The sequence below is a fragment of the Carica papaya genome, chromosome 7 (genome assembly GCF_054855325.1).
Source record: "Carica papaya isolate Zhongbai chromosome 7, ASM5485532v1, whole genome shotgun sequence".
NCBI classification, from domain to species: Eukaryota; Viridiplantae; Streptophyta; class Magnoliopsida; order Brassicales; family Caricaceae; genus Carica; species Carica papaya.
The window spans coordinates 20,465,523-20,474,769 of record NC_142315.1 but is presented as its reverse complement, the minus strand read 5'-3'; the positions used below and the strand labels follow the sequence as shown (position 1 = coordinate 20,474,769).

General features: G+C 34.3%; 2 protein-coding genes across 4 annotated transcripts; one reads left to right on the top strand and one right to left on the bottom strand.

Annotated features, from left to right (window-relative positions):
• The first annotated feature begins 1,594 nt into the window (after positions 1-1,594).
• LOC110818639 (cytoplasmic 60S subunit biogenesis factor REI1 homolog 1) lies at positions 1,595-4,656 on the top strand. Its single transcript, XM_022047582.2, has 6 exons — positions 1,595-1,733; positions 1,858-2,020; positions 3,030-3,605; positions 3,718-3,887; positions 4,009-4,218; positions 4,310-4,656. Exons 2-6 carry the CDS (start codon positions 1,916-1,918, stop codon positions 4,467-4,469), a joined length of 1,221 nt encoding a protein of 406 aa, XP_021903274.2. The 5' UTR covers positions 1,595-1,733; positions 1,858-1,915; the 3' UTR covers positions 4,470-4,656.
• Positions 4,657-5,340: 684 nt separating this feature from the next.
• LOC110818595 (E3 ubiquitin-protein ligase, putative (DUF1644)) lies at positions 5,341-9,033 on the bottom strand. Of its 3 annotated transcripts, XM_022047514.2 has the most exons (4): positions 8,513-9,025; positions 6,557-7,612; positions 5,859-5,895; positions 5,341-5,731 (listed from the first exon to the last, which is right to left on the bottom strand). In XM_022047514.2, exons 2-3 carry the CDS (start codon positions 7,435-7,437, stop codon positions 5,859-5,861), a joined length of 918 nt encoding a protein of 305 aa, XP_021903206.2. In that variant the 5' UTR covers positions 7,438-7,612; positions 8,513-9,025; the 3' UTR covers positions 5,341-5,731. The 3 variants fall into 3 exon arrangements, with proteins under 3 accessions (XP_021903206.2, XP_088064062.1, XP_088064061.1); XM_088207936.1 differs by lacking the exon at positions 5,859-5,895 and having other exon boundaries at positions 8,513-9,033; XM_088207935.1 differs by having other exon boundaries at positions 5,341-5,895; positions 8,513-9,030.
• Between the last annotated feature and the right edge of the window lie 214 nt (positions 9,034-9,247).

The following is a 9,247-nucleotide window of genomic DNA, read 5'->3' as shown; positions in this document are numbered from 1 at the left end:
AGTTCTTGAGCATGAAGAGCTTTTGATCTTTTTACAATAATTTTTTAAAATATTATTTAGTCGTCATTATAATTCATAATAATTAATAATGACATAATTTTTTTATCACAAAAGGAAAAAGATAAATATTGCAATCATTAATGAGATATAAAAAAGTTAGAAAAATAAATTTTTCAACAATTTAAGTACTATGAAAGAATTAAATAGATTTTAATTTAAATACTCAAAAAAGATCATCTTAAACTAAAACAGTTGCATACAAATATATCATCAATAAAAAGAATAATAACAAAGAATGAAGAGATATTTTCTCTCATTTCAACATATATTTTAGAGGAGCCCGATGAATAAAGCCACTAGGAAGAGAGCGCAAACACTACTACAATGAGAGTGCAAAGAGGAAGAAATAGTGAATTTGAGAATTTTAGGTTTTAGGTTTTAGGTTTAAAATTATAGGATTAATTAGGTTTTTTTTTAATAGGATTAACTTTTTAATTAGAATAATTTATGTTGTAGACATTAGAAAATACACATTAAATATTATATCATCATACATGTGACATTTAGCATGGATAATGAACTACTCATAATGTAACATGTGGCCGACATAAATCCATGTGACAATTTTATTAATACCATTAACAAAAAAAAATAAATAAATTTTTTTAAAAGCACTGAGATTAAAATAATAAAAAAATTCATGGACCAATTTAAATATTATAAAAAATGTACATATACCAAATTAATATTAGCCTTACGTAAATTACAATTCATTACTTATGAGTGTCTAAATATCCATTATACTTTTTACTTATGTATAAAAAATCTTTTGTTCAAAAATAATCAAACACCAATACTAATGGGTTTACCTATCTATTAGTATTTTTTTTTTTTTTTTTTGCAATTTCAATATTAGTCTATAAACACCACCTAAAACTTTCATTTTCAATACCTACAAAGTACCTCATTAATTAAAAGTGATGTTATTAGAAATAATATTTTATACTCAAATCTACTTAATACGAAAAATTTAGACTTGATTTAATACGATATTTTTATTTAATTGTGAGTTTAGTTTGAATGAAAAGAATGATGAGTTATAATATATTTAATCTTTTAAAATATGATTGAACACAACCAACTATATATGTAACTATATGTATGTTTTTAATTTTTTATTACTATAAGTATATTAATATTTATAGTAACAAATATTACATATTATATTTATATACATAATTATATTTATATTGATAAATATAATTAAAATATATTATTAAATATACTTTTATTTTATTTGATATAAAAATAAATATAGTTATGTTAATATAATAAAATAATTGAGTCAAATTTGAGTTGGAATAACCCACAAATCAAATACAATATTAAAAAATTAAAAGAATTTAAATTCGTTTTAAGTTTGGCATGGGTTTTAATTTACTTTTCATAAACACAAATAAGATTTAAACTTAACAAAACCGTCCATTTTAAAGCCCACGTGAAAATCTAACATTCGGCATGTGGGTAGACCGAACCCTAACGGGTTAACAGGCCTAACCAAACATTTCGGGTCGGTCAATTGAAAAGTAAATTATGATTGACCGGAGCCAAGAGCAAGCGTAGTGGCATGCGTCATTCACCGTGTCCCCGACCTACCAGCCGTCATCCTATATTATCCGCCCGAGCTCTGCCCCAGTACAATCCCTCAATGGCATTTTCGTATAATATTTGTGGTAAGGTTGTGAGCCATTATAAATCTTTGGCATAAACCCTAGAAGCCTGATAAGTTTTCTGTGTCGTCCTCCTCTTTCGGTGCAAATATCAGTCAGGCCCAATAACTTTCTTTCTATCTGGCAGTTATTAATTCACATAATTAAATCGGTAATCCGGAGAAACGAAAAGAAAAAAGAAAGAAATGCCGGGCTTAACGTGCAACGCCTGTAACAAAGAGTTCAAGGACGATGGGGAGCAAAAGCTCCATTACAAGTCCGATTGGCACCGCTACAATCTCAAGCGAAAGGTATCTTACTCGTTTTCATGAAATAGGTCTTGTTTCATTTTCTTTTCGTATATGGTGTTCATGATTTTTCATCATCTGTTTGCTTTATTTTTTGATTATGATTCGCGTTTGTATATTGGTTGGTGGAGGAAAACAGATTAGGAATTGATGGGAAATCTTGGGTTCTTGAGCTGCAAGTCCCTACATTGCAGCGTACTTTGTAAATAGAAAGTTTGCATGTTTGATTAATTAGCTTTGCCAATTCATTTAGTTGGATTTTCTTCAATTGCAAAATTATGATTCTAGCTTTGATTTGAACAATAGCACTACCTGTTTGTTTTCATTTCTTTAGCTTGATTGGGGTTTGTATATTTGGTTGGGGGGAAGGGATCTGGAATTGATGGAAAAATTTTGGGTTGTTGAGCTGCAAGTCGCTATGTTGCAACGTACTTGATAAATAGAAAGTTTGCGATTGCTTTACCAATTCGTTTAGTTGGACTTTCTTCAATTGCAAAATTGTGAACCTAGTTTTGAACTGAACATTAGCTTCTAGTTATTTTCAGAGTTTCGATTTCCTATTGCTGTTCTAAGGGGGTTGATATTGAAGGCCATACATATGTTGAGAGTTTCCTTTTATGTTCAATATGGAGAGTGAATTTTAACTTATTGTGGGCTTCTGGAAGAACTTTAGGAGAGGGATTTCTACGTGGTAAATGATTGAGCCCTTTTAATGTTGACAACATGGACAAAGAGAAAAAAATAATTCATGGTACATGTGCCTACTGAATTGGAAATGCAGAATACATTGAACTTCAGCTAACTCATGGAACAATACCATAGTTGCATGCATATTCATGAATGGTAAATATGTATGATGTAGCTAGGCGGTACACCATTTACTTTGTAGCTTTAGCAGAGTAGTAGTTTTAAGAGCTTCTTGTGGGTAACTGAAAGTGAATCTTCTTGGGATTGTTTGGTATATCATAAATTTGAATAAATTTCTGATAGTGTTCTTGAACTTTTAAAATAGGTAGCTGGGGTTCCTGGAGTGACAGAAGCACTGTTTCTGGCAAGACAGTCTGCAATTGCTCAGGAAAAAGGTAAATCAAATGAGACCCCCATGCTCTACAGTTGTGGTACTTGCGGTAAGGGATATAGAAGTGCCAAGGCTCATGAGCAGCATCTTAAATCAAGAAGTCATATTATACGCGCTTCTCAAGGAACGAGTAATGAAGAACAGGATAAGGCAATAATAAAGCCACTAGTCCCCCGAGCTGAAAATAAGAGGCCCCCATGGAGGGAGGAAGACAATGAAGAAAGTGAAGATGAGTGGGAAGAGGTTGATCCAGAGGAAATGTCGCTTGATTTAGCCACAAACTCTTTGACCAGTTTGCATGTAAATGAGCTTGTTTCTGACGACGATATGGATGAGAATGATGTCAATTCTGACGTAGACTTGGATCCATCTTGCTGTTTTATGTGTGATCTAGAGCATGATAGCATAGAAAGCTGCATGGTTCATATGCACAAGCAACATGGTTTCTTCATTCCAGATGTCGAGTACTTGAAGGATCCAGAAGGTTTGCTCACATATCTTGGCCTTAAGGTATTGAGTGACATGATTTTTGGATAGATTTGTTGTCTTCTGGTTCTTATTCTGTTTTTTTTAAAATGCCAGTATTTGATTTCATATTAATGCTATTTGTTCTTCCATCCAGGTCATGAGGGATTTTATGTGTTTATATTGCAATGATCGATGTCAGCCCTTCAACAGCTTGGAAGCTGTTAGGAAGCACATGGCAGCAAAAAGTCATTGCAAAGTCCATTATGGCGATGGTGGGGATGATGAAGAAGTAGAATTGGAGGAGTTTTATGATTATAGCAGCAGGTTTTCTTATCCTATACGATATCTCATCATTTTCTCACGATCTTTCCTTGGTATTCAAATGTCCCTTCTGGTTCTATCATGTAATATTCCTGTCTTTTGTCATTATAATTTTTGTGAACAGTTACATGGATGAGGATGGAAAGCAGCTGGTGGCAGCTGGTGAAACAGGAACTATAGTAGAGCTTGGTGGCGGGTCTGAGCTTATTATAACCAGTAGAACCAACAATGGAACATTGAGTAAAACACTTGGTTCCCGTGAATTTTTCTGTTACTATCGCCAGAAGCCACGCCCATCAGCAACGAATCATGTGGCTTTAACATTGGCATCAAGGTTTGGTATACTTCTCTGTATCTCTCTCTCTCTCTCTCTCTTCTCAATTGAGTTATCTTAGGATAATGTGACTATGTTATTGGATTTTCAGGTACAGAAGCATGGGGTTAGCTACCGTACAATCTAGGAAAGATGTGGTAAGGAAGAAGGTCATGAAGGAGGTGAGTAGATCAGGGGTGGAGGCCATGCGCACCAAACTTGGTATGAAGAGTAACGTCATCCGCAATCTGCCCAAAAATGTTCCCTATTAGACACTGACTAGCAATCTTTTCTATTGTTCATTCAGAAAATATCACCTACCTGCTTTTTGTTTACTATTTTTTTCTTCTATAGCTTTGTTTCCAAGACTTGGTCGCAGTTTTTGGCTCTGTTCTGCAGGTCTGATGTGTATGTTGTTCCGCACTTTTTCTTGTTTAACAGTTTTTAGTACTTTCTTAAGTTGGCATTGAGAGTTCAAAGACAAATGCTATTGACCTGACCAATAAAGCAATTTTCTATTTGGATCATATTTAAAAAGAAAAGTCCTAATAAAATTTTCAAGAAAAAAAATATTTACTTACCTAAAATTTTAAAAACATTTAGAATTATTACTTCCATTATTAAAATTATGAATCTTCTCGGTGACTAAAATCATCGACGTCTTGTTCAAATTTTTTACTAGTTGAAGGCATCTAATATAAATTGCACCAGTTTGATTTTAATTTTACCTGTTTTTAAATTACCATTCCCATCCTAAGTCTCTTAAACCTTCTTTTCGTAGGAAAATTCATTTTTCACTTCTTAGATTAGGGGAAAATATATTGATCATGTCAATAAAAACTTGATACTAAATAGAGTGTCCCACGTACACAAAAACTTCCACAAGTTTATAATTTTTTTCTATATGACTTCTAATAGGCTTGTAACCCTTGAACCCCTTCCCTCTAAAAGAAAGGAAGGGACAATATAACTAGTTATTATTAAAAATGTCGACATCGTTACTCAAATCATCGAAAGAAATCATGATCACTTATAAAATCAAAAACATATGCTCTCAAAAACACTCAGGGATTTCTTTCCTTCCAAATAATCCACATGGTAGCAAAGGAAAAGAGATTAGTTTTGTTCAATGCTAGGTTTAGGTGAGATTAGCATGTCCACTATTTTCTCATTCTAAATGTCAAACATAATATGAAAACTAAAGATGAAATTAAGTGAAGAATTAGTTGAAAATAAAACAAAGGGCAACCTAATAAATTTTTCTTCTAACCCTGCCAGTAAAGATCCAGTGGAGCAAAACCATTTTTTAGGACAGTTCTGTACGCATAAATAATCACATGTAAATCTAAGGTCCGTTCACTCAAGTCTAACCATTTGCATCTAATCACAAGGGTAACGAAGAGCAATCCAGATGTTGATATTACATGCTTGGAAGAATGTTTCCGGTGCATTATCCCAGCATGCATTTCACAGTATCTGACTTCGTTTCTCATTTCTTTCAACCTATGATGCTTCACTTCCATCTATTCAGAAACTGTATCACAAGAGAGTTTATTACATTGCATGATATACTGGGGGTAAGAAACAGAAACATTAGTTAACTTCTGCAGTAAAACAGAATGAAATCTTTGAGGACTTCTACGGTACTGCACTCAGCATACCTAATTATCATAGAAGCGGGAACGACGTCTACGAGAACTGAAAAGAAGGAAAAATGTGTGTTACACCTAGGAAATAGTATGAGACGGCCAACAAATATTAGTGTATAAAACTCGAAGAGCTGAGAAGGCCAACCGAATTGAAACTAAGCTCTTGCATGTTTTCAATCTATTGCATGTTTTCAATCTATTTCAACTGCATAACATGCCCATGCCCAGATCCTTCCACTTACTTTGGAAATCATTCAGGCCAGGATCAATCACTTGCAATCACATAGATATTTAGATGCTGCCATTGGTTATTTGGTTATACGTAAAACATTTTGTCGGCTTCAGATCGCCAGTGCAATAAATAAATTTGGTGAACAATAACAGAACTTTAAAATCTACATTTTCAGCCCTATTGGATATTTACTTGTTTGCTAAAATGACTTCATAATCAGTAGCTATATTAAGGACTTACCAATTTCAATTTCATAGAATCCCTCTTTTTGCTTATGCAGATTTCAATAGGGCATATTTTATCAAGTTTGAATTTAGAAACTTAAACCCACATCACAACAAAATTTGAGATGATATGAAAATAAGACAACAGAGAAGAGATAACTTATTAGTAGACATGCCATGAATATCAGAAGTCTAAGCTTTAAAAATAAAACACTCTGGAATCAGGAAATCAATAACAGACATGCATAACTGACCTGCGATGACCAGAGCTGCCTCTGGAGGGTCTACTTGTGGTTGTAAGCTCGTTATCAATCTCATCTAGTCTATAATCTGTGAAGTCTACAGATGCTACTGAACCCTCATCAGAGCTAGAGCGACCACTTCTCCTTCTAGCATCACCAACCCTTGATCTTCTTCTGTTTCGAGAATTCCTGAAGTTATCAAATACCTGATACAATATACAGGATGTCCACCAGTTGCCTTCATCACCAGGGAAGTCCTCAAACTCATCTCCTGTATCATCACCATATTCAATCACATAATCTCCCAAAACGACACCTCGTGGGACTTCTGAATGAATAGTACTCAAAACATCTATTATTTCAGCAGACTGTTGGAAATTTTCCCAGTCTAGCTGCCGAGCAGGATCAATTTTTGAGGGACGCGAGTGTGGATGCTCTACTTTAGCATGTTCCTGAAGTTCCAAGTAAGTTCCCTTAAACATGCATTGTTCCTCCTCACAACAGCGTTTTTTCTCATCCAGATGTAAACGTGCCTTATCAACAACAATCCACCCAGTAACCTCTCCTCTACACAAGGGACAAGATGGTCTGCCATTGTCTTCTGGTACATTTGGCTGACTGTTAGTTGCCAGAATCACATCAGATGTTGAGGTGGACATCATACCATAAGCATGTTTGAAACGGTCCAAACAGTTGGAGTGCATGTGATCAGTATCGCACACAAAAGCACGACATCCTTTTTCATAGGATGAACATAGTAGTAGTACTCCATTATGAGGGAAATCCAGACATATAGGGCAAGTTACATCATCCCAATTAATTTTCAACTGAACATCCTCCAGGTAGGAAACGTTGGGTTCAAGCCCTCTTTCATAAATAGGATCCAAGGCCATAAAGATAATTTTCACTTAAACACCAAGGAACAAATGGCATGCACCTACCCCTTCTAATTTACAGATCAGTAGTAGTTCAAGCTACTGTGAACTCCAAACAGACACCAAACAAGCTCCCAGAACAGAACCAAATGGAAAATGTTCTTGAATTAGATCAAGAGAATATCGAATATAGCTGCACATGATAGGAGGAAATTACAGTAAGCATGAGTTTAGTGGAGATGAACAAGATGATGCACAAAAGAATTAGCAACCCATTAATTCACCAAGAAGAAAAATTTCAAGTCAGCGACATTAACGGGAAAAGAAAGAAAACTCTGGCGAGCAAAACAACATAAGGGAAACACACTAGCCAAACACATCAACCCAACAATGTAGAAAGACAACAGATCACAACAGGAACGATAAGTTTCAACAGTAAGTTAACGCTGCCAAATATATCTATAAAAAACAGAACTCTGTCAAAAGCGCAGTGTTTCGAAACAGTTATCTATTTCTTTTAAGCCAAATCACCATTTTTGGTAGCCAAGTCAACTAGCTTGACATTGTGCCTCATAGAAGTAAAAACTTACAACACAGTCAGGCGTATGTCATCGGTTCCAATAAGGGACTCCTTTCTTTTTTTTTTTTTTCAATAAAACTGCTGACAGTTGCAGTATTCATGTTTAAACTAAATTGTTAATATTTTCGTGATAATAAATCGACTTATCTATATAATGTATAATAATGAAACTAAAAACTGTATGATTTCTAATTTTCCTCATTCTAATTCTAATTTCTAATAAGTTAGAGAGTAATTAGAAGCGCGCACACACACACACACACAAAAATAAAGAATAACTAAACTTCGATAAAAATGTATTGACCTCAAAAAGCTACAAACAATTCATCCCCAATTCCCTTTCACAACAATATTATACTAAACCAATGAAAAACTATCCAGCAAATTAAAAAATTTTAAAAGGAAAAAGAAACCCAGATCGCATAGTGATTGATCGTATTCGAAAACAAATTTTAAACGGAAACTAACAACAAATGAACAGAGAGGCAATCACTAGGATTATCAGATAATTACCTGTTTCTATATGAACTAATAGAAACGAAATTAATTGTGGGTATCCAGCAAGAAGAAAATGGATCCAGCCAAAAACACTTTAAACATCAATCTAAAAGCGAATCAAAACAGATGATTCCACTAAAATCAATTGGCCAGCAAATGGAACGATAACCCGGATGACGAAAAACTAATTCAAGCTTCTGGAACTACAATCAAAGAGGAAGAAAGAGATGGAAAAAAGAGACTGATAGTACCGTGAAGAGTTATCAAAACGGACAAAGAACAGGAACCTGGCTCAGTCGATGTACGGAAATTGTGGAGTAGAAATTGAGAGAAAGGTGCTGATAAGACCAAAGACCAACAAAATACTATAGAGAGAGAGAGAGAGAGAGGGAGAGTTATGCTTCTCCTCTTGTGCGATTGGATTAAGAAGGTCAGTTTCGGAGGTCTCTTGTTGCTTCACATTATTCACTTCATATTCCCTTGTTTTCAATTTCCAAAAGAAGGATATAAAAGGTAAACAACCCTTTTTTTTTAAACCTAAATTACGCAATTAACCTTCTACCATGGATCACCCACTGCCCTCTTCTTACAAGGCATCACTTTACAGAATTGATGGATATAAATATGGATTTTTCCCACATTAAAATTATTATTAATATGCGTATATACATATGTCATTATGGTTATCCTTTCTGAAGATCTTCCCACATGTTTTAAGGGGAAAAAATCTGGTATTTCTTGAAGGATGAA

Excerpts from the sequence above, each read along its gene's own strand:
- LOC110818639 (XM_022047582.2), top strand. The coding sequence starts at position 1,916 with ATGCCGGGCTTAACGTGCAACGCCTGTAACAAAGAGTTCAAGGACGAT. Across the intron at positions 3,606-3,717 it reads TCACATATCTTGGCCTTAAG|GTCATGAGGGATTTTATGTG; the intron begins GTATTGAGTGAC and ends TCTTCCATCCAG. Across the intron at positions 4,219-4,309 it reads GCTTTAACATTGGCATCAAG|GTACAGAAGCATGGGGTTAG; the intron begins GTTTGGTATACT and ends TTGGATTTTCAG.
- LOC110818595 (XM_088207935.1), bottom strand. The coding sequence starts at position 7,437 with ATGGCCTTGGATCCTATTTATGAAAGAGGGCTTGAACCCAACGTTTCC. Across the intron at positions 5,896-6,556 it reads GGCAGCTCTGGTCATCGCAG|TTCTCGTAGACGTCGTTCCC; the intron begins GTCAGTTATGCA and ends CCTTCTTTTCAG.